Source organism: Trichosurus vulpecula, chromosome 1 (assembly GCF_011100635.1).
Source record: "Trichosurus vulpecula isolate mTriVul1 chromosome 1, mTriVul1.pri, whole genome shotgun sequence".
Lineage (NCBI taxonomy): Eukaryota > Metazoa > Chordata > Mammalia > Diprotodontia > Phalangeridae > Trichosurus > Trichosurus vulpecula.
Window position 1 is genome coordinate 103,159,730 of NC_050573.1, and position 25,586 is coordinate 103,185,315.

At 40.0% G+C, this 25,586-nt stretch overlaps 1 protein-coding gene across 1 annotated transcript in view; it reads left to right on the forward strand.

Annotated features, from left to right (window-relative positions):
• TMEM71 (transmembrane protein 71) overlaps positions 1-25,586 on the forward strand; it is a 100,791-nt gene that overhangs the window by 43,036 nt on the left and 32,169 nt on the right. The window contains exons 9-13 of the mRNA XM_036741641.1: positions 5,869-5,930; positions 6,031-6,091; positions 10,413-12,640; positions 17,805-17,876; positions 17,993-18,086. Of these exons, the coding sequence (XP_036597536.1) occupies positions 5,869-5,930; positions 6,031-6,091; positions 10,413-10,428 (139 nt within the window). The 3' untranslated portion in view covers positions 10,429-12,640; positions 17,805-17,876; positions 17,993-18,086. The remainder of the gene's footprint in view (positions 1-5,868; positions 5,931-6,030; positions 6,092-10,412; positions 12,641-17,804; positions 17,877-17,992; positions 18,087-25,586) is intronic.

Below are 25,586 nucleotides of genomic sequence, written 5' to 3' on the forward strand. Positions count from 1 at the left end.
CTGGATATTCTGACAACTTCAGTAATAAGTGTTCTCCCAGCAATTGGGATACAGGGAATCCAAAAAGGCCATCTCCTCTGTCTTCCATCTGTGGTACCCTGCCTAGATTCACTGTATGGAGACAGGCAAATCTTAGTCTACTGGTAGATCCACAGTGAAGTTCTTGAATTGAATATTGAATAGAAAATTGAATATACCTGAATATTAGAAGAGGGATATTTCAGTGCCACCCTACATCCAACCCAATATTAGGCACTCTGGTAATCATTTTCTTTTAGTCTGTCACATCATAGATTCCCTAGGGGTAAGGAGCAGCCATACATGATGTGCTTAAGGTGATGGCAACTTTTCTAGCTTCCCTTACACAGCCAGGCCTCAAAATTACCTTTCCATCAGAGAAAGAAGGCACCAATTCCACTACTCTATGAATATGTAGGTCATGCTGTGTTAATTCCCTACTCTGCCTATTTGTGCCTACCTGCTTTGCTATGAAGAAACGTCTGCCCTGACATGCTCATTGCTGACTGCCCCTCATAGACCACTGTTTCTGGAAAGTCCCAGCCACCATGCCTTCCTTCCTTCCTTGCTCCCTGACTATTTCCTACTTGACAAACACCTTGCCACTGTGCTCTTATCCTGTCCTCCCTTCCACTTTTCCACAGTTTTGGAATGATGAACCATGATCAAATCAACTCTTATATTGTTCACAAATGAGCTGTATCAATCAAATCTCCAATTCCCCACTAACCATCCCTATAACTTTTTGCAGGCCCAACTGCCTCTACCTGGCCACTACCTTCCTTTGTATATTATTTCATTGTAACATAAGTGCTTTAAGGACGAGTACTAACTATGCTTTTTTTATTTGTAGCTCTTAGCACTGTGCTTGGTTCGTAACAAGTGCTAAATAAATACTTTTTTCATTTGTTCCTTCATTCATCCATTCATCAAGGTTCACCTGGTCTAGCACTTCATTAACTAACCCCACTGGCCACTCTCACTAAATAAGAAGTCTCAGAATAACTCTTTTATGTTTTTCAGGTTGTTTTGTGGGTTCACAATATAATCTCACCTCTTGACTCTACTCCCTCCCCCAGTTCAGCATGAAGAAAGCTAAGCCTTCCTTTAAACTGAGTGGTTGAGCAGGAAGAAGGAGGGCAGCCCAGTGATACAGGCTATGCCTGAAAGCTAGACATATTCTCCCATGGCAACTTCTTCAGGTCCTTAACTACTACTGGTGCCATGTGCCTGATGCTCTGCCTTGTGCAGCTCTGTATATCCATTTGTGAGACTCTGGTATATGTACCATTGGGGGATGGAAGGAATCAGGCTTCATAGGGGATTAGTTTACCGACAAATGAATCAGTGGCTGACTCCATTCATAGAATTCACTTTCACACCTCCTGACGATGGTGCTGACTACTTCAATAAAGTGTTCTCCTAGAAATTTGGAAGTAGGGAATTAGTCATGGCCATAAGCAAATCATTCCTTCATAGTAGGTCCTCAATATCATCCACCAGTAAAGAACACAAACTATGAGGAAGGCACTAATCATGACCTTGGCTCCCCAATGCATAGAAGATAAAGTGAAAATTATTCTGTCTGGTATTCAAGGCCTTTTAAAATCTGATCTCACCCTTTGCTGCTTACCTTACCTTCCACAACTCTGCTCTGCCCGAAGGAATATCAATTTTGCTGAAACCTCACAATATATCTTGGAGTATACAGACTAGATTTCTTTTTTTAAGACCTACACCTTAAACACAAGTGACTCTCACAGATTGGCCAACAACGGTTGTTGTCCTTCATTCTCAAAGAGGACCAAAATGACATCACTACGCTAGAGTCAAGTTTCAATGTGTCAGACTGTGACTGATCAGAGCACTATGAACTCAGAATGCTTTACCACAGGTCGGGCACAAATAGTCCATGTCAACATTTGGTGTGGATACTCCAAATTTGTGCATCCTGCATATCCTTTGAGCTGTCTCAATTCTGCTTTGCTCATAGAGCATAGCACCTTCTCTGATGTGGAAATGCCATGCTGAGTGGTCCTGTGCCAGTGTCTCCCATGTCACACAATCAATTCCAAAGTTCTTAAGAGAGACCTTAAAAGTGTCTCTGTATCACTTCTGACCACCACATGAACACTTGCCTTGTGTGAGTTCTCCATAAAATGGTCTTTTTGGAAAGCATATGTTTTGCATTTAAACAATGTGGCCAGACCATCAGAGTTGTGCTCTTTGAAGCAGAGTTTGAATGCTTGGCATTTTAGTTCCAGTAAGTACCTCAGTGTCTGGTACCTTATCCTGCCAGGTGATCTTCAGAATCTTCCTAAGACAATTCAAATGGAAGCGATTCAGTTTCCTGGCATGGTGCTGGTAGACTGTCCAGGTTTCACAGGCATACAACAATGAGGTCAGCACTACTGCTCTGTAGACCTTCATTTTGATAGTCAGTCTAATACCTCTTTTCTCCCATACCTTCCCTTGGAGCCTCCCAAACACTGAGCTAGCTCTGGCAAGGCATGCATCAGCCTTATTATCAATGTGTACACCCCTGCAAAGTACACTACCAAGGTAGGTGAACCTATCTGCAGCATTCAAAACTTCTCCATTTGCTGAAACTGATGGTTCCACATTTGGATGGTGTGGTGGTGGCTGATGGAACACCTGTGTTTTCTTGGTGTTAATTGTTAAGCCAAAATTAGCACAAGCAACAAAGAATTGATTCATATTTCATTGCATCTCAACTTCAGAGGCTGCATTGAGTACACAATCATCCACAAACAGAAAATCATGCACCAACACTCCCTCCACTTTGGTCTTGGCTTGTAGCCTTTTCAAGTTGAAGAATTTACCATCAGTGCTACAGCTAACCTTAATGCTGTGTTCATCCTCATTGAAAGCATTTGACAGCATGGCTGAAAACATCATGCTAAAAATAATGGGAGCGAGCACACAGCCTTGTTTCACTCCATTGGTGAATGGGAAGGCACGACAGCATTATCCATTATCTAGGACCTGCACAAGCATACCATCATGAAATCGATGTATAATGCTGATGAATTTCTCCAGGCAACCAGATTTTGACATAATTTTCCATAAGCCCTCATGACTAAAAGTATCAAAGGCCTTGGTCAGATCTGCAAACGTTGTATGTAGACCTCTGTTCCCCTCTTGGCATTTCTCTTGGAGTTGTCGGGCAGCAAACACCATATTGACTGTTCCTCAGCCCTTTCTGAAGCCACAGTGGCTTTCAGGTAGATGACCATCTTCCAGGTGAAGGATCAGCCTATTAAGGAGGACTCTGGCAAGAATCTTACCAGCAATGACTAAGAGAGAGGCTCTCTGTGATTGTCACAGGATAATCTATTTCCTTTATCTTTATAGATATGGACAATGGAGGCATCCTTGAACTCCTGGGGGATAACCTCCTCTTGCCATATAACCTGGAAAATTTCAGTCAGCTTTTGAATAAGCAAGGGACCCTCTAGACCTTCTCAGGGACCTTCTCAGCTAGAATAGAATCAGCACTAGGGGCTTTGCCACAGGAAAGGAGCCTAATGGCATTCAAAAACTCTTCTTCAGTTGGAACTTCAGCCAACTTTGGAACGAATGCAAACAGCAATTGTTTTTGTTTTGGCCAGAAACCCTGAGGGTCTTCCCCCCAGATTGATTTTTCTTTTGACTAGGTAAGAGAGGACATTTTTTTGCCTCCTTTCTTACCTAGCATTAATCACTGAATGGGTGTTGCCTCATACAAACTGAGACCTGGGAAAGACCTTAGTTTTAAAAAGACAAAGTCTCCCACTGGCTCAGGAGGAGAGAGTGAGGCTGGTGACTTTGCATGGTTCTGCCTCACTTAAATACAATTCACTTGCAAGTTGTGATATCACCTTCCAATGTCATGGTCCTCTTCAAGAATGAAGGACAAACAACAACAACAGCAAAACCTCTATAATCCAGTGAGGTCAGTCTTCTCTGTTCTCTAAACATAGCCTTTCATTTCTAAGATTATTTTCATGCCATTGTTTCTATTTAGAATGTCATTCATTTCCCCCTCTTCTCTTCCAAATCCTACCTATTCTTCAAGATACAGCTCAAGTATCTCCTTCCTGCTAAGTCTTTATGGACTATTCTAGGCCACATTGATCTCACTTACTGAATTCCTATTTCATTTACTATCTGCATTAATCATTTAGACATGTATCACTTTTAGGTGAAGTAGAGGTGGGCAGGGACTATGTCTTTCTTTGTGCCTCCTTAGTGCTCACCATATTACAGATGGTAGTTTCTTAATAAATACTTGTCAAATGAATGAGTGAATACTTAATATCCCAAACACTTTTATGGATAGATGAGATCCACTGAGAAAAAAGGACTACCTCTGAGAGTCAGTGTGTTGTCATGTATAGAGAATTTGACTGAGAATCAGTACAATCTGGTTCAAATCCTGCCTCAAGAGACTTATTTAGCTGTGTGACAGTGGTCAAGTCACTTAACCATTCAGAGTCACAGTTTTCATATCTGCAAAATGGGAATAACAGACCAGGATAAGACCAAGTGGTGCTGCTCCTTATTACCTAAGTTAACTTGGGCAAGTCATTTAACCTGTCTTTTCTTCAGTTCCCTACTTCATAAAATGAGGTTGTTGGATTGGTTCAGTAGTGTCAAACTGTAGTAGAAACAGGGCTTACTAAACTATACATAAGGATCCTTATGGGCTGTATGTTGACTTAGTTTTAAAATATAATATTGTCCATGTTCTACGATATTTTAATTTATTTTGTTAAATATTTCCCAATTTCATTTTAACCAGTTTTGGGCCATACTTGAGAGCATTGTGGGGCATATGTGGCCTGTGTGACACCTGTGGACTAAATGGTCTCAAGGGTCCCTTTTAAAGCTTATGACCCTATAATGATTCATCAGTCAATGTGTTTTGACATCTTAACTGTATTATATTAACCTACAAGGTCTCAAATTTTGAATGTGTATGTGACATACAAAATAAATAACAAAAAGAAGATTCCAAAAAGGGAATCAAGTACTAACCAAATCAAGAAAATGTAAATTATTGGAAGTACAAATTTGATATACCAGTAATTACACGATTCTTATCTTTTCAGTAAGTAGGTCCCTCAAGGGCCTCTATTTAGCCACAGTTCATTCCTTTAGCTCCTTTCCACATGTATTTTTATGCATTTTGTCTTAGTATTGATAAAATGCTTTAAGGTTTGCAAAGTACTTTAAATATATTATTTCATGTTATCCCCACAATGGGAGGAAGGTGCTATTATGATTCCTACTTTGCAGATGAGGAAACTGAGGCAGACAGAGATTAAATGTATCACCTGGAGTCACACAGCCAGTGAATATCTGAAGCTGGATTTGAACTCAGGTCTTGAATCCTAGTCCAGCACTCTATCCACTGCGTTACCAAGCTGGGTCTTAATATGTTCTATAATTTAGTCTTTTCATAGGATCAGCGATTTAGAGCTGGAAAGGATCTTAGGGGTAATAAAGTCCAACCATAACATGTTACAGAAGAAGAAACTGAGGCTGAGAGAGGTTAAGTGACTTGCCCAGGATCACATAGCCAGTAAATAGCTGAGGCTGGGCTAGAACTCAGGTCTGCCTAGTTCCAAGCCTGGCACTCTATCCACTGTACCACCTAGCTTATGAATTCAGGCTTAACCTTAATTGTTTTTAGAACAATTTAACCTTAATTGTTTTTAATGAGCTTTAAATTAATGGTTTGTTAATCATCTCATGCTAAGTTATCCCTTTTAATGTTTTGTGTTCAGTGGAAACCATCCCATTATCTTGATAATATGAGAAATATTTTTGTTGGTTTTTTTAAAGATACTCTCTGGGAGGATTATTCACTGCCCTTTTGACATTTTCACTGATGTTCATCATAATTTGTAAGTACTTCTATTCCCAAGAGCTGGCCTGATCTTCTTGATATAATCAGATTTGGGTCATAATGAAACTTTTAAAATAATCTCTCTATTTTCACCCAAGATCTTGTCAAGTCACTGGTTCTCCGCCCGGCCAGCTCTCTCAAAACTGGTGACCAAGCACAGTAAGTGGCGCATGAATTTTTTCATCTTAGCTCAGATTGAGTTCACCTAAATCTGGTAGCTGGGGAGCAAATTTAAGACTTGTTTAGGCTGGATCATGAGCAGCAATGAAGAAACACGGTTCAAGTTCCCTCCTGAATAGTGAGGTTTGCCATTGTTATGATCTAAGAAGGCTGTAAGTCTGCTTTCTAAATCTTATATTAAAACCCATCGAGGAGGCATTTCTGAAAGACAGAAAGGCCCAGCACTGACCAAGGGCTTGAAAAGGTCTAGTTTTGGTACCTGAGGGCAGGGGTGGCTACTGCATCTTCTCTGTGTCCCTAGCACTGGGCAGAGTACTTGCAGCATTGTAAGAAATGTTCCTTGCCTGATTGGTGGCTTAAAAACTTGTGGTTTTGTGTGCTGTGTGATCTCACTAATACCCCAAGTTACAAGGTAATCAGCCTTAGAGCTGATGAAACAGCGGGCACTTTGCTATACCTCTAATGTAGTGCAACAATTCTAGTTACAAGTCATGTTTTTCCGTGGAATTTCAGACTCATTTAACATTTTTCCTCTACTGTTGACTTTCATAGTTTTGGGAAGGCTATGACAGTAGACTACAAGCTCTGGCAGGCTCTACCAAGCTAGAAGAGTTTAGAGAACAGGCCAGATGACAGACTATTTATTTTCCAAGGACCGGCTTAAGTTCAATGAGACTCAAAATCCAGTTGGCCACAGGGAGATTAATTTATTTTGGGCAATAGCAACCCCAAAAGACAACCTAGTCTGGGATCATAAAGTCATAGGATTTTTGATCTCAAGGTGAAAAGGACTTTAGAGGCCATCGAATCCAATTCTCTCATCTCATACATGAGGGCACTGAAGCACAGAGAGTTTATGTGACTTGTCCTAGGTCACATAGTAAATATCTGAGGCAGGATTCCAGCTGAGATGTTCCTGACTCTGAACCTGGCATTTTCTCCAGTAGATGACATGCAAGATAATATTCTGAATCCTTGAAGTATCAAGATAATAAAAAAGATCTGGAAATGTTTGTAAAATTTCAAACAGATTTTAAAATCCTAGGAGATGCATTTTGTTTTCTGTAAGTATAAACCTGAGGAACAAAAAATAGGGAGACAAAGTGTTGAACTTTATCTAGACAAATTCAGGGATTTTTAAAATCACTTAATTTAGTCAATAATGGTCAGGGAGACCTATGTTCAAACCTTGTCTCTAACACTTTGTAGTTGTATTAACCATAGACATGTCAGTCAGTCAACAGCATTTATTAAGTGCGTACTATGTACTAGGCACTGTATTAAACACTGGAGAGACAAAGAAAGGCAAAGATGGCAACCCTTTCCATTAAAGAGTACACATTTTAATGGAGGAGACATGTACTTTACTAGGTATATATGAGTTATATACAAAATAGATGGAAATCTCAGATGGGAAGGCATTAACAGCAAAGGGAACTGGGGAAGGCCCCATGTAGAAGGTAAGCCTTGGGCTGAGTCTTAAAGGGAGCTAAGGAAACTAAGAGGCAGAGATTCAGAAGCAAAATATGTCAGATATGGGGAATATCCAATGTAAAGGCATGGAGGTAATAGATGATGAGAAAGAAATAAGCATTTATTTAGCACTTACTATGTACTAAATACTATACTAAATGCTAGGGATACAAATAAAATTTAAAAGAAAACATTCTGATGGGGAAAGGTAACACTTAAGAGGGAATTGAAAAGGGAGTTCAGTGAGAAAGTACTTTTTAAAGGTTCGTGATGCTTGCTCCTACTAATATTGTAAAAGAAAATTTACCCGGGGATCCATTCAGGGTTGAGTATGTACATTTACCATAATATCACAGGACTCTTGGCTTTGATAACTATTTAATGAACTTGTCCAACAGGGCTTTGTCTACTCTGAGAGCCAAAAGTTACGTGTCAGAATCAGGGCTCAGTCATCGGTGGGATGAGCCAGATTCTACTAGTTCATTTATTAATTCACTCAATGACTAACTATAACTTTGAAGTTAGACAAACTCATTAGGCTGGGTAAGAGTTCAGGCAAAATCCCAGCAGTCAGCCATAGGAGGGAGTCTGACAGGCAAGCAGGTGAAATCAGAGATGTGCAATAGTAGGAAAAATCCCATTAGCAAATAGCATCAGATGATCTGGCAGTGGGCATAGGCAGAATTCCAGAGAGCCAGGTGGTTTGCATTAGAGAAGTCTGGCAATGGGTAATTTAAGGCCTAGCCATGGAAACTGGTTTTCAGAAGGCAGGATTCTACTCCTTGGAAGAATAAGGTAGAGAGGAGAACAAGGCAAGATGTCAGTCTAAGAGATTTTGGAATCCTAGGAATGGCGTTGTACCAGAAGAATCCCATTGCTTCTGACATAAAGACTCAGGCATGCCAGAGGGGAGAGAGGAAGGCTCAGAAGCTGTTATTAAGGATGCACATGCCACATACAGGGTCATCACTGGTATCTGCTGTCCTTAAGACTTCTAGCTGGTTTAGACACAGCTCAACAAGGAAAACCTTCCCCAGACACTCACAAAACAGGGGAGCTCAAACTCAGAAATAAAGCAGAAGCCACTCAACTTACCTGCGGAACTGCTCAGGTAACCAGTCTTCAGCATCAATATTTTACCTGCAGAGGTCTCAGTTGACTTTCTTTCCTTCCAAAAGGTTCATCTACAGAGCCAGAGTATAAGGGCTGGGCTATACCAGCACATATGCCTGCACTCTGTCTCCATGTAAGCTACATGCTGGACATCTCAGAAGGAAAAGAGATGTTGATGTCATTTAGGGCCATTAGCAGCAGCTGCTTCCTGCCTGCCCCATGATTCAATTGCCCTGCTTTTTTATTGCGGTAACAATTAAACTAAGCAAGAAACTCAGGTGTGAAGATGGGCAAGATGGAGACCTTGTACATAGAACTAAAGTATAAGATGGACACAGTCACAAAGAACAGACCAAGAATTTGGTTACTGGAATCAAGCTACAAAGTCAGAACTTGCCTGAAAGTAAGGGTTGTGATGCCGACCCATCATACTATTAATTCAGGAATCTTTTTATCTTCCCAACCTACAGGGTACGTTTGTCCCAGAATCTTGGGATTGGTTGAACCTGTGTGTGTATTAAGTGGTCCCTGCTGTAGAAGCTAAAATAAAATCAAGGCAAGAAGGTAGACAGGTCATAAGGATTATTTTGGCCTTATATCCCCCACTCATAGGACTACATGTCACTATGAACCCATTGGATCTGTTATTCACTCAGTGAGCATATGCACAATGAATTATGTCCTAGATGGGGAGATAAGGGGCAGAGAGCAGGATGAAGGTGTTCCAAAGTAATAGAACAAGTTATGGCACAGAGGAAGAACCCTGGATTAGAGTCAGGTGACCTGCCTTCAAATCCTCCCTCTGCCAATGTAGCAGCTTACATTTGTATAAAAAGTTAGGGTTTGCAAAGCTTTCTACATGTGTAGCCTCACAACGATCTTGTCAGGTGCTATCATCATTATTTTACAGGGGAAAAAAATGAAGACTCAGGTCAAATGACTTGCTCACAATCACATAACTAGGAAGTGTAAGAGGTGGGATTCAAATCTTAAATTCTCAATAGTAAGTGCTAAATAAATGCTTATTTCCTGCTCATCTACTATCTCCATGTCTTTGCACTTGCATGGACTATTCCCTATGTCTGATATTTTTTTCCGTCTTGATCTCTGCCTCTTAGTTTCCTTGGCTCCCTTTAAGAGTTATCTAGATCAAGCCCAGGTTTTCCTAACTCCAAGCCCTGTGTGCTATCCAAAGTTTAACAGTTTCTCTCTGTGTGACCTTGAATAAGTCACAATATCTATGAATCTTAGTTTCCACACTTGTAAAGGAAAGGGTTGGACTATGATCTCTGAGATCCCTTTTAGCTCTAAATCTAGGATCTTATTATTTCAGATGATCTTTTTAGCACCACCTGTAAAGGCAGACCCCAAAGCTGGAGTACTGAGGGAGGTAGGATTGTTACTGACTGGAGAGATTGGGGAAGGTGTTGTGAGGTTGATGGCATGGCCTAGTAGACAAATGGTGAAGTTGGGGTTGGAAAGGAGAAAGGGTTTAACTTAGATGGAACTGGACTATTTTTAAGTGTTCAGTCTACAACTCCTATAAGCACAATTAGATTCAGTCTCTCGTAATTTATTATTTCATCCTTAGTTAACCTGAAGTAAGTGTACATACTTTGTGTGTAAATTATTTTTAATCTTCAGAGTAGGCATTGCATTTCTGGTGCAGAGGAATTAATTGTAGATTTCTCTTTTCTTTCCTTCTCCAATCTAGATTTGCCAAAGAATGAAAATAACTCCAACACCTCTAGAGTGACTTTCTGGCATCTGAATGTTAAGAAATGAGTAGAATTACAATTAATTCTTGTTTGTCCACATAATGGAGTGAAACAACATCATGGACAATTCTAAAATTCATTTATATTTGGCTATATGATTAAAAAATAAATCAGGGGTTTACCTTCCTAAGGTTTAGCTTAGGATAACATATTTTTTTTTTACCTTTCTTATGCACACCTTGAGTAGTGAGAAGAAAGATGTTGGACCCAGAAGAGGTGATGAGAAGACAATTCAGTTTTGGATCCAAAATACTTCCTGTATCATCTGCAACTTCAACAACATTTGCAAAGTGACTACTATGTACAAAGCACCATTCTAGGTATTAGAAGAGATTCAAATATGAAATAAGACATAGATCTTGCCCCTATGGAGTTCACAGTCTAGTAAAAGTGTGCAACGAATATGCATATAGGAATGTTGGTCTCTGACCAACCCCTGTCCTCTCCCCCTAAAGGGACAAGGTGTTACAAGCTATTAAACTAATTATGAGGATTATGTATGCCATTGTCCTATGTATTTCCTAATCCCTTTATGATATGTGAACAATTTTCTCTGATGGAATTAAACCACAGCAACCTCATTGAGTGAGTAAAAATTAGACAACACCTTTGCAGGGCTTTAAATAGCTAAGTCCTGTTAACAGTGGTTCAGTTGCAGGGACTTACAGATTTGGGAGCACTTTGTGGAGGTGACTCTTGCAAAGTGGAGGGGAAGAGGGTACTTCTTTCTACTCCCCTCTCATTGGCTATGGCATATAGCAAGAGTTTGTTGATTCAAGAGAATTCCAAGTATTATTGAGGGAGCAGACACTTAGTCCAGACTGAAGTAGATACATAAAGGCAGTCAATTAAAGAAGGAACCAACTTTGAGAATGGCAGCAAAGATGAGTAATAGACCCTGTGGACTCAACTAAGCAAATTGCCCTACAGAGAAACTATACCCAAGGGGAGCTGTGGCACTATGAGGACACTATGAAGAGAGAAAGGACTTCTGGCCGCTACAGAACCAGGAGTAGTGAGTTACCTTTGTAACATGTGTGTCCTATTTATGTGCTTCAATACCATTGTGTTCAAAGTTTTAGCATATCCGTGCCATGGACATTGTTTGGATCTGTGGGAGTGTATGCCCCAGGTATATGGGGAAAATGTTCTATAATTACTGTTGTTACTTTGTAATCTTGGTACATAAATGCCCTTGCTTAAGAGTTAAATGTGTCTATTGGCTGAGGATTAATGGGAAACACACTAGTGGGGACTCATGAGCCGCAGATTAGGAAGGGTTACCCCACAGGGTATACCCTTGAAACCTGAGAGGAGTCTCCCTCTTGGTGGTCCATTTGTACATTTCTGAGTGCTGAGTTGAGAGGAGTAGCCCAGATGAGGTGTTATACACAAATTACTATGGTGCAGATAAGTAAGTACATTAAGCCAAGTCCTATGTGAGGAATGACAAGGATAAGTACTGACTAGGGACAACAGAATAGACTTCATGAATTTCATCATATCTGGGCTGGGATAGAATGGCAATAAGTAAAGTTGAGAAGAGGGGATAGAATTCTAAGTGTAAGATAAGCATGAGTAGTCTCATTCAGTATAAATAAAGGGTGATAGGTTTGACTGGCATAGAAAATCTAAAGGAAAATAGCATGAAGTATGCCCAAATATGAGGCTAAGGAATTGAAATTTATTGGGTAATAGGGAGCCATTGAGAAACATTTTTAGTACAAGTGTGACCCAGTCCATTCTGAGTAAAAAGGAAGATTAACCTGATAGGCCTGTTGACTGGAGCAAGGAAAATATAAAGGCAAATAGACTGGTTGGGAGGCTTGTAAGTAACTCCAGGAGGGTAAGAATAAAGAAGAGAGAATTTATGATTGGAGAAGTTGAAAATAGAGTGGTTGATACCCCAGATAGGTAACTGAATTGCATAGCAGCTCTTTGGCCTTTAAGAGATTACACAAGAGCATTCTTATTAAAAATAAGTCTGTGTAATATTTATACATGGTTACTTTATGTTCTAAATGCTCATCCCTTTCAGAATAAGATGCTGAAATGCTTAGCCATAAGTGTAGAACAGTGGCACTTCTGGAGTGAGAATATCCTGGTTCAAGTCTCATATCTGATATTACCTGCATTACCTTGGGCAAATCATTCAACGCTTTAGGTAGGACTCAGTTTCCTCATCTGTAAAAATGAGAGGGTGGGACCAGGTGGTTTATAAAATTCTTTCTACCTCTGGAACTATGATGTTATTATCAACTAATTTCCAAGTCTTATTTTGGGATCTCAGTAACTTTTAACAACTTGTTCTCATCATCCCTAGGATAGGTCATGCAAGGGTAAACATCTGGGTGTAAAACTTTGATGGTATTTCAGAAATGGTGGGGAGTGAAAAGATTGGGGAATGGCATCTGCAGAGAGTCAGATGTGACTTGCTATGCCATGAGGACAGCAAACACCAAATGAGAATGTTGACTAGGTTGCTATGTCGAGGTCAGTAGGGGGTACAAGGGCTCAGAAAGGCAAGAGCTGAACCCTGACGTGAGCTAAAGGTAAAGAGCCAGGTACTGAAAGGTGCAGTCATGACTAAATGACCACTCTGACCATACTCAGTATACCCTCTGACAGTCTGCCTTTTTTACAGTAAATTCATGTGTTCCATCTCGTATTCCTACAGCTTCTTTCAAGAGTGAAGTCATCATACCACTAGACACACACAATACTGTCTATACCAAATATGTAGTATAGTAGAAAGCATTTTCTGGATTTGGAGTCGGATGACCAGGGCTAAAATCCCATCTTTGCTGAGTACTACCCATTTGACCCTGGGAAAGTCATTTCTCTGTACCTCAGTTTCTTTCTCTGTAAAATAAAAAGTTTAGATTAGTCAGATGTCCTAAACTTTTTTAATGTCATAGACCCCTTTGGAAGGCTAGTGAAGCTCAGGGACCTCCTTTTAAGGATATTTTTTTTAATTCATAAAATGAAATACATAAGATGACGAAAGGAAATCAAAGGCTAGTGAAAAAAAGACGTGATTTCCTCCCCATCCAATTCCTGGACCCTCTGAAAACCAAACATGGATTCCATCCCCAGACTAAATTATCTCTAAGTTCTTTCAGTTCTAGGTTTTAGAATACTGTGCCTAAGGGAAGGGAGACAGAGGTAGGGAGGCAGGAAGGACAAACATGGGGACACAAGTGGGTGGAATTGAAGAGAAATGGATCATTTATAAGAAAGAGATTTCCGATAAATGCATCAGCCTTTCTGGAGCCTTCTCTGATGATTAGTTTGGTCTATCTGGACAAGACCCTTCTCTAGCTCTCTGAAATTGTCCTCAGGAGCTCTTGGGCCCAATTGTGGGCCTATTTGTTTTTCTCTTGGTTTGATTAAGTGTGAAATAAGAACCTTTCCAATTCATTGGCATGCTAAAACCCTGAACTTTCTCAACCTAAAGTGGGCAGGAAAAGCAGTCTGTGTTATCCTCCACTAAACCCTTGTGTTTTAATAAATGTTGCTGCCCCTTGCCCCTCCTCCCTTCCTTCCCCATTGAACAACCATTTGCTTTTGGAAGCAGATATACAGACTGAATGTTCTCTCTCCTCCTTGCCTGAGGGCAAGCCCTGCCACTGGACAGGCAAAGTCAATTTTCCTCTCTGCGGTATTGGCATTTTTGAAGTTGGTTGGCAACAACTGCCATATGACCTTGTCCTCATGTGGCCTCTCCGGAATTTTGGTTTCTGTCTTTTCCCATCTCCTCTTGGCTGGCTCTACTTCCCAAACCACAAAGGGCCAGAAGGTGAGCAGCCTGGATGGCAGGTGGGCACGGGGCTGGTTTTGTTTCTTGAGTTTACCCAGGGCAGGGTTCAGTGGGGAGAATAAATGGACTTTTACTGGCAGTTTCTACGTAAGTTTCAACATCAAGCTGAAGGTGGATCGTGTAATAATTACAGTGTTTTCTGCTTTGCTTAAAATTCCAAAGGGAGCCCCTACAATAGAGACAATGAACAGACTCTGGAACAGCTGTTATTTGTGGATGCCCACAGGGCATTTTCTCAATCTTTTGACGTTGATACAGGAAAACAGCCACATTTCTCTGGCTTCAGTTTGGGGAATGTTAGTCACTGTCACTGCAGCCAGCACTAGGAAGGGTTATGTCTTCTTTTACACAGTAAAGCCTGTTTAATACAAACCCCCATCACATGCATTTGGAAGCAGTGATAACTTGGTCAAGGATTAGACTGAGGTTTATCTTTGCACATCTAAGAAAAAAGAGTCTGTTCATCCTATGTGAACATGATTGCATTGAGACTGCATTAATTCTTACGTTCACTCGGGAAACTTTTATTGCTTGTGAAAATGACAATGGATCCATCTAAGTATCATCAGAGGGTGTTAGAATCATAAAATATTAGATCTGGAATGGACTTTAGAGATCACTGAGTTCACCTCTGTAAAGTAAAGAGTATGATATTCCTAGCTCACTTTTCTAGGGCACATTATATACCTCAAATAGCTACCTAAGATCCATCCAGTCAGTATTATGACCCCCATTTTTCAGATGAAGAAACTCAGTTACAAAGTGAGGAAATGACTTGCCTCTACCCACATATAAAATAAGTAAATTGTTAGCATGACTACTGTAAGAAGGGAAAATCTCAGATTTTGCTAGCTATTGAGATTAACCCTATTGGGGTATGGGGATTCCTGGGTTAATAGATAGCTGGCATTTTTATAGCACACTTAAAGGTCTGCAAAGTGCCTTTTATATATTTCATTTGTTCCTCACAACAACCTGATGAAGTAGATGCTGTTATTACTTCCATTTTACAGATGCAGAAACTGAGGTTAAGTGACTTGCCCAGGATCTCACAGCTAGTGAGTGCTTAAGGCAGGATTTGAACTGCAGTCTTCCTGACTCCAAGTACAGCATTCTATCCACTGCACCACCTTTAGCTGAACCATGCAAAATGACTGCAAAGTTTTACCTTAGAGTAAGAGCTATTTATTTAAGGGGATGGGGTCTACTGAATATAGACAATAAGGGAATTCTTAGCTCAGTGATGAGCATACTAATATAGTACAAGATGAACTATCAAGCACGTGGACCATTAAGGAAATAATTAGCTGAAAAACATATACATTTATCAATAATGACTTCTATATAATAGAAGTGGAATCTTTAACAATAATCCTAGAAATCTGTGGCACACAATTTTTTCCTGGGAAAGAGGATTGCCAATGAACATACTTGGTCATGCATCAGTATGGATTGTTCTATCAGAGACAAAGAGAAAACATGAGAATAAGGTCAAATTTGCACTGTTTTGTCATACTTGTAGGAGAAAAGAGGAGATGAGAGGGGAGGAGAAGAGAGGGAGAGGAGAGGAGAAAAGAAGAGTCATTTTAAGTTGCCAGTACTACCCCATCTGCATGAGGCAATGCCCATTTACCTCTGCTAGCAAGAAAACAATTTGAAACAAGAGAAATTCAAAATTCATTAAGTGAACTGAAAGCCATCTCTAAATCTTATCCCCATGAAATCAAGATGGTCCTACTTTATTGGACAATAGAAAATCATTCCCTTGATTCTGTGATTTGGGGAGAAATGTTCCTGTACTAGTGAGATAGGTGGGCAAAGGGTAGGTTATTCTAACTTTCTCTCCCATTCAAACAGCTAGGATTAATAATGATAAGTATTAACAATGACATTGTAAGGGTGAGTGGAGATGACAGCAGTGCTCCATGAGCTTACCAAGGAAGTAGGGAGCTCATGTCCACCTCATAACAAAATGTTGGAGCTGGGGCTTGAGCCCGTTCTTCTGACTCCAAATCCAGAGCTTTTTTGACCACACCACATCATATTGACAATGGAATAATATATAGTTATATTGGATTATAAACATGTGGACTATGTCAATATGTATAAATATGTACATGAAATAGCATTAAGTGAAAAGAATAATGTAATAACATTTGCATAAACACAATTGTATAAAAGCATGCATGAACTTTAATAAAAATGGGAGAGAATTTGGAGTGACAAATAGTTTGAGTTTGATGTGTAATACATTATATTATGAAAAGTTGCTTAAAATCAAAATAAAGTATTTATAATACTTACCGAGTGGTTGATGCCTGCAAATACTGTATACCACAAGCAATAGAAGGAAGTAGAAAACAGTTTCTGCCCTCAAGAAGCTTACATTCTAGTACAATTCACAACCAGGGATGATAACACGCAAAATAAGAGTTTTAGTCATTCACTCATTTATTCAACAAACATTTGTTCAACCTCTACAATGCCCAGAACACTGTGCCAAGAGCTGGAGGTGGAAGCAAGTTTAGAGGAAACACGGAACTTGCCCCAGTAAGATTTAGCTTTTAACTGGAGGATAAGACCCAAATGCAGATAAATATAATACACGATATCACATGTGAATTGGAAATGAACCAAAGAAAGTGCATCATGAACTCTGAGGCTAATGTCGGCACAGTTTTGACAGGACTTAGGGATCCATTTTCAAGATAATTGAAAGAGGAAATGACACCACATATACTTGGAAAAAAATCATGGGCCTTATTACAGAAGCAATTAATAAGTCAATCAACAAGCATTTATTAAGTATTTCTTTGTTAAATACTGGAGCAACAATTCCAATTTCAAGGAGCTTACATTCCTTCTAACAGTAAAGACAATGGCATATATGAATGCATACAAAATAAACATAAGGAGAATGTATGGAGTTAGGGAGAGAAGATGCTAGCAACTCTAAGGATCAAGAAAGGCTTTGTGTAGGTGTAGAAGCTTGAGCTTCATGAGGGGATAGAAAAATTATTATTAAGGGCCCATATCCTATTTTCCCATTCATAAGAGTAAATCTATACATATATCAAGGACATCCTTGCTGAGGGCATGAGAACAGACCAGGCAGGCTTTTTCAAATGATTCTTTACACTAGACTACAAATCTATACTATCGATTTGTGCAGAGATACAAAATCTTGAAATATACTTTTAAAGACCCTCCTTCAACAAGGTATCTCCCATGCATATGTTAAAATCATTCAAAATTCCTTAAAAATGTGTCAGCAGAGATAACCTCATTCAATCACCCTCTAATTAATAATATTCAGTGAGGTGTATGCTTGCCAAAAGTGTTATTTCCATGGAAGATGTTCAGCAGAGAATACCAAAGGAACCCTCCTTTTAGATGCTACAGCCTTTCAGATGCTGCTCTTATGCTTATCTCACCAATTCCCAGAACACTGAAAATTTCTCATTGAAATTCATAATCATTCAAAAGAGTTTTATTTAATTTCCCATAGGCAAAAAAACAAGCGGATGAAGGATGCCCATTGTCCAGACTCTAACATGCAATTGGATGAACAACCCATCAGGTTAGTGCATCTCTTAATTACCAAATTTGACAGCCTTTACTCAATCCTAATCTTTCTTGCCATCTTTGCAGGGTTGGATACCATTGATCACCTTCACCTTCCCTCTCTCTTCACAGCTTTTTCAAGACACTATTTCATCCTGGTTTTCCTTCTACCTGTCTGAACATCCCTTCTCTCTCTACTGAGTCATCATCCACAATCTAACTGAAGGTATAGCCTAAGGCTAGATTCTTCTCTTTTCCCTACTTCTATTTTTATCTTTCCCTATATACTCAAGAAATTTTGAATGCTGTGGATAAATTTACTTACCTTGGCAGTATACTCTCCAGGGATGCACACTTAGATGATGAGGTTGACACACCCATTGCTAGAGCTAACTCAGTGTTTAGGAGGCTCTGAAAGAAAGTGTGGCAGAGAAGAGGTATTAGACTGCCCACCAAATTGAAGTCTACAGAGCCATTGTGCTGACTTCATTATTGTATGACTGTGAAACCTGAACAGTCTACCAGCACCATGCCAGGAAACTGATTTGCTTCCATTTGAATTGTCTTAGGAAGATTCTGAAGATCACCTGGCAGGATAAGGTATCAGACATTGAGGTCCTTTGTTGAGCTGAACTGCTAAGCATTCAAACTCTACTGCAGAGAACACAACTATGATGGTCTGGCCATGTTGTCTGAATGCCAAACATATGTTTGCCTAAAACACTATTTTACAGAAAACTTACACAAGACAAGCACACACACACAGAGGTCAAAAGAAGTGATACAAGAACACTCTCAAAGTCTCTCTAAAGAACTTTGGAATCAATTGTGAGACGTGGGAGACGCTGGCACAAGATTGCCCTGAATGGTGTGCCTGCATCAAAGAAGGCATTGTGTTCCATGAGCAAAGCACAACTGCAGTAGCTCAAAATAAATGTGAGATGTGCAAACTTAGAGCCGTCTCTGCTCCAAATTTGTGCCTGACCTGTGGTAGAAGCTTCTGAGCTTGTATTGGTCTAATCGGCCACAGTCAGACATACTATACCTCGACCCTGACATAGTGATGTCATTTTGGTCCTCTTTGAGCACAAAGGACAACAACCAACCAACCATACGCTATCTCTAACACATAAATACACATACATATAACATATAACATATTGTTACTGTTGTTCAGTCATTTTTCAGTTGTGTCCAACTCTGCATGACCCCTTTTGGGGTCATAGTGGTTTGCCATTTTCTCTTCTAGTTCATTTTAAGATGAGGAACTGAGGAAAATAGGGTTAAATAACTTGTAAAGGGTCACACAGCTAATAAATATCTGGGGCTGGATTTGAATTCATGAAGATGAGTCTTTCTGATTCCAAGCTTAATGTCCTATCTACTGCACCGCCTAGTTGTTCATATGCATGTATGTATAATCATATACTGTTTTTGTTGACCTCAGCCTCTCCCAGGAATTCAATTATCTTCTCTGTAATGATGACTCCAAGGTCAACATATCTAGCCCTAGTTTCTCTCCCAAACCACCTTACCAATGACCAACTAGACATTTCAAACTAGACATCTCATAGGCATCTCAAGCTTAACCTGCCCAGAACTCATTGTATTTCCCCCCCCCCAAATCTAACTTTCTTCTAAATTTCTCTATTATTGTTGAAGGTGCCACCACATTCCTTGTCACCCAAGTTTGCAACATCAGTGTCGTCACTGATTTCTCACTCTCATTCATCTCATATATCCAATCTGTTGTCAAATTCTGTCATTTCTCCCTTCTCTCTACTTACACAGCCACCACCCTATCCAGAGCCTTGTTGAAATAGCCTCGAGTCTCTCCCCATTCCAATCTATTCTCCACTCATTTACCAAAATGATTTTCCTAAAGAGTAAGTCTAGTCATGCCAATTATCCTGCCAATCTTTACTGTTCCCTACTATCTCCAGCACCAAATATAAAGTCCTTTGGCATTTAGTGCCTTCCACAATCTGGCCCCTTCTTTCTTGACGTTTTCTTTCCATCTGTTACCTCCTCCAAGTACTCTATGACACATTGGTACCAGTCCACTTGTTCTTCAAACATGACGCTTTCCCACCTTAGGGCCTCTGTTCTGAATCTCCTCCTTGCCTAGAATGTTCTCCCCCTTATTTTCCCTGGCTTCCTTCAAGACTCAGCTCAAACCCCATCTTCTTCAAGAGTTTTTACCACTTTTCCCAACCACTTTATCCTTCCTCTTTCTAGGGTTAGTTTCCTTCTACACTGTACGTATTTTATATTTTTGTCTATAGTCTCCCTTGTTAGAATGTAAGCACTTTGAGTTCAGACCGTTTGGGGTTTTGGTCTTTCACAATATCTCTTGTACTTAGCATAGTGCCTAGCATATTGCAAGTGTTTAGTAAATACGTTTTGATTCATTCAACAAATGTCAAGGATATAGAAGAGATTTCTGGTCAGGTATAGAGCTATATGACCTTAAGTCTCTGTCAAATCTGAGATTTTGTGATTCAGCACAGGATTTTATTATTGACAGCTAGGTGGCGCAGTGGATAGAGCCTTGGGCCTGGAGGTTTAAGATTTAAGTTCAAATCCAGCCTCAGACACTTCTAGCTCTGTGACCCTGAGCAAGTCATTTATCCTGTCTGCCTCAGTTTCTTCAACTATAGAACAAGGAAAATAATAGCACCTACCTGCCAGGATTGTTGCGAGGATCAAATGTGACAATATTTGTGAAGCAATAAGCACAGTGTGGGGCACATGTAGGGCTTAATAAATGCTTGTTTCTTTCCTTCTATATTGCTCACATAGTCCAGCGGTCTAGTAATCCGATTTTTAGCCTGCCCCACCAACTTGGCAAATGTTATATTGATTGTCACATTTCTCTCCTAGAAGGAAGGAGGGAAATAGGATGCATCTGAGACACTGATGAAGGTTTGATAATGTATTTTTTTAAATAGCCCCACTGCTATTCCTGAATCCAATCCATCTGTCCCTGGTTGTGCTAAGTCTGGTGCAATTGCAAGCTACACCTGTTCCACAGACAGGCAGGGATTCTTGGATGAAGGCCAACTCAGCAGGTGGATGCAGAGAGTTGGCAGCCATAGTGCACAGATTTTAAAATCTTTTTGTAACTTTAAAAGAAAAAATCTAAGAAGAGGGAAATACTATGCTGATTCAGAAACCCAAAGGAGAGGAAAAAACCTGATGCATCAATCACAGCATTGCCATTTTCAAGGCTGAATTGCTCTTTGCATTAGACCTTTGCAAAATAGCATCCAAAGGGAAAGGGCATCATTCTGAGTGCAGGGCATCACTGAAGGATACACTGAAAGTATAATTGTAGAAGCTGTAATTAAAGTGTGTACCAGTGAACAAATCAAGCAATCTGACAGAAGCACAGAACCACAGACTGATTTGGAAAAGATTTCAGAGGTTATCTCCAGAAGTGTCAAACACGCAGCTCATTGACCACGTGTGGCTGGCAACAATCCACTGATTCAGATTAAAATGTAACTTGGAAATATTTAACAACATACATGAAAATAAAATAGAGCATGGAGAACATTACATTTTAAAATTAAATCATTCTGTAGGATGGCTTAGTGGCCCTTTTCCTGGAGTTTAACATCACTATTCTAGGCTAATATATATCAGTCAGCCAGTAAGTATTTAAGCTGTACCTAAGCACTGTGCTAGGAACCAGGGATGCAAAGACAAAAATTAAACAGACCCTGCCCTCAAGGAGCTTATATTCTGTAGGGTAAACTGTGAATATGTAAGTATATACAATTTAGGGATTTTGGAGGGGGAGGGATCAGGAAAGACCTCATCTAGGAGATATTTGAGCAAATGTCTAGGAAGGAAGCTAGAGATTCTAGGAGGAAAAAAGAAAGAAATATATCCCAAGCATGAAAGAAAGCCTGTAGAAAGGCATGGAGTTGAGAGACAGGATTTTTAGAGTGAAAAATAGTAATTAGTCTTGGTTTGGCTAGATCCAAGGCTGAGTGAAGGGGTGTAAGGTACATAAAAAAGCTAGAAAAGTCAGTTGGAAAGTTGGAAAGTCAGGTTGTAAAGGGATTAAAATGGCAAATAGAGGACTTTGGATTTTTTTCTTAATGGTAATGGAGGATAACTGGAGTTTTTGACCAGGAAAGAGATATGGTCAAATTTATTCTTTAGGAATATCATTTAAACAACTATATGGAAGATGAATTTGGAGAGGGGAGATATTTGAGGCAGAGACCAAGCAGGATAGTTCATGCAGAGGTCATAGTTCTGTGAGGAGAGAGTAGGGGATTGATGAGACAGTTCTTGAGCAGGGAGAATTGAAGAGATTTGACAATTGATTGGCTATGTGTGATGAGAGAGTGAAGAGTCGAGAATGACTCAGAGATGGGTTTTCTGGAGCCAGCTCTAAACATCTTGTGAGAACCGACTTTTAAATTCTCAGTATGAGCATTTGCACCTCAGAAATCTATAATCGTTACAAATCAGGGCTCAACTTATTGCTTTGTTGATTGTCTAAACTAAAGATTATATTGATAATACAGATTAAAATTTAATTTAATTTAAAAGTGTATACATGCTTGTTGTTAAACATTTACCAACACACTGCTATATTACTAAATAGACATTGTTTGAGCTCAGCAGGAGTGCTGTAGGAGGCTCATCAAATGAAGTAGTCACCAGATTGGAGGCCTTGTCACTAGAGTCTGATAATAATACTAATTATTATAATAATAGCACTACTGCTACTAATTGGCCTTTACATAGTGCTTTAAGCTTTGAAAACTGCTTCATTCATTCTCATCTGAGCCTCACAACACATCTTATCAGAGGTTATGAAACTAGTTGACTAAAACAACAGAAATAGGGAAAATCTGAAGAGAGGTTGTATGTGAAGTCCTTTCCAACTCGTACATCCTACAATTATCTTATTCTCATACAACCTCTAATCAAAGCTTGAATTTCCACTATGAAATGCTCAATTGGTCATCCAGTTTTCATTTAAATACCATCAATGACAGCAAACTTACTATCTAACAAAGCAATCCATTCTGCTTCAGGACGGCTCTTAGTATTAGCAATTTTCCCCTGAAGTTTAGTGGAAATTTGCTTTGCTACAACTTCCTCTCTGTTCTCTAATGAAGGGCCAACACAGAACAAGCATAACTCCTCTTACTCCTAAAAAGCCTGTAAATATTAAAAGACTGATTATTAGCATCTTGAGGAGAGTAACTGTTTGTAGTCATGCGCCCTGCCCAGAGGAGTCACTTAATAAATTTTTGTTGAATTAAATAGTACCTCCCCTCCCCACACATCTGCTTTTCTCAAAATTATACATTTCAGTTGTTTTAACTTATCCTTGTAAATCATGGTCATTATCCTGTATTGCCCTCCTTTGGACACAATGGAGATAGTCAATATCCTTCCTAAAATGTGCCACCCACAATGGGATACACTATTCCCAATATTGTTGGAACTGGACAGATGACATTGGGACTATCAACTCCTTTGTTCTGGATACTGGACACTGTATCTTTACAAATAGAACTGAAGATGGGAATAGCTTTTTTGATTGTCATATTATACTACTGCCTAACCCTTCCTGTACTGTCAAAGTTAATTTTTTGAACCCGAGTACAAGACTTTACCTTTATCCCAAATACATTTCATGTTTCTTACTAGCTTTAGCTCACGATTCCAGTCTATTTAAAAATTTTAGTTCCCAAGTTTCTCCTTTTCTCTGCTTGTTTTAGATAAGATAACATGGAATTCTTTCCCAAAACTTCCGCCTTTATTATTCTCCTTGCTCTATGCTTGCACCCCTTCTCCATCTGTCTCCATCTGTCTAATTACTAAATCCTTTTTGAGTATACAGCACTGTGGGAGATGCCATGGAGGACAGCAAGATGAACGTTCTCTTCTCTCCTCTAGTCTCCATTCCCTTCCCCTTCATTCAGAAAATAACCTCATCTTCCTCATTATGAAGTCTGAGACCACCCAATACCAAATCCTTCATTTCCTACTTTCCGTTCCTCTAAAACTCTAACCATCCAAACACTGCTCTCCTTCCTTCCAGTCTCAGAGGATAAAGCAGCTCTGAGTAGCCTACATTTTCTACTTCTATTTCCTCAACACCTTCTCATCCTCCCATATTTTTGCAATCTGTCTTCTGTTCCTATTGGTACAGCTCTCTCCTAGGTCATTAATGACCTCTTTCATTGTTGAAACAAATTAATTTTTTTTCTGTCTTCATTTTCTTTGACTTTTCTGTGATATTTGTAAAGATGGAGTCTTCCTCTCTACTTGATATGCTCCCTTCCCTTGGTTTCCATGACTTTGAACTCTTAGCATTCTTCTCTTAATGTTCCTTCTCTGCCTTTCTTGCATTCTCCTAATTCCTTAAATGTGGATATTCCCCAACACGTTCTTGGTTCTCTTCTTTTCTTCCTCTTTTCCACCCCCTCCTCTGCCCCTCCCTCTCTCTCCCTCTCTCTGGATTTATCCATTCCCATGGTTTCAATTATCACCATTATACAAATGAATCCCCAAAACGTACCTCTGCTCCAACCCATCCTTATAGCTCCAGTTCTGAATTTGCAGTTGTTGGATAATTCTACCTGGATGTTCTACTGTGATGGGTTTGAGGGACAAATTTTTGGAGGCTAAAGAAGAAGTCAGTCCTAAACCTTTGTGATCATTTAGAAGTGAATCAGCTTTAAATAGATGATAATGTAGGAAGTCTGTCAGGAAGAATGAGAAGAGAAAATGCAGCTCATGGAGAATACGAACCCTAGGGAAGTTTACTGAAGGATGTAAGTTCAGTTGACAGGGCCTTGAGTGGGAAGCAAGAGCTAAAACCCCAGCTGTTGTGATCTTGTCAGGTGCTTTCAAATGAAACACAGCAGGGCATAGTGGATAGTATGTGCAATTTGGAGTCAGAAGATCTGGGTGTGAAACCCACCTTCAGGAGGCTTCTGGGGGACAAAGCCAAGGTGATGGAGTAGAGAAAGCACTCAGCTGAGCTCTCCCAATATTCTCCTCCAAAAAACTTTAAAATAATGGCTCAATTCAGATTCTGGAGTGGCAGAGCTGACAAAAGGCAAGTGTGAGACATTCTTCCAGCCTAAAACAACTTAGGAAGTCGGAAAGAGAGATCTGTGACATGGGGGTGGAGGCAGGCCCAGAGCTCATGTGGATGGGACCAGGTGGTGGTGACAGAAGCAGCAGCAGCTTTGGGAACTCTCAAGCCAGAGGTGGTAAGGAGACCTGGCAACTGGTCAGAAAGAGATTACAGGGGACCTCTGTGTTAGTACTGGATGTAGAACCAGAAGCTGTTTGGCAACTCCATTGCCTATACCCCATACTACCTATACTTCTGCGTCACAGCTCAAGGGCAGAGAGAAAGCATTTTCAGCCTAGAAGGAGTGGAAGCCCTCAGGGTTAGTACCACTTTTGGTCACAAGGGATCAGGAACCCTGAGGAACAGTATCATTTCTGGTCCCAAGGGAGAAGACACCCTGGGGAGCAGTCTCAAGGGATCAGGGGCCCTTCCTGGGTAAGGACCAGAGTGCAGACCAGAGAGCAGTGACCATACTTCTCCCCAGATCACACCAGCTTGGAAGCACTGAAAACTTCCAAACCACCCAAACTAGCCCTGAAAACAGCAGAGCATAAAAACCTGAAGCTTGAGATGGAGGAAAAAGGAAAAGGACTTATTTGTACAAAT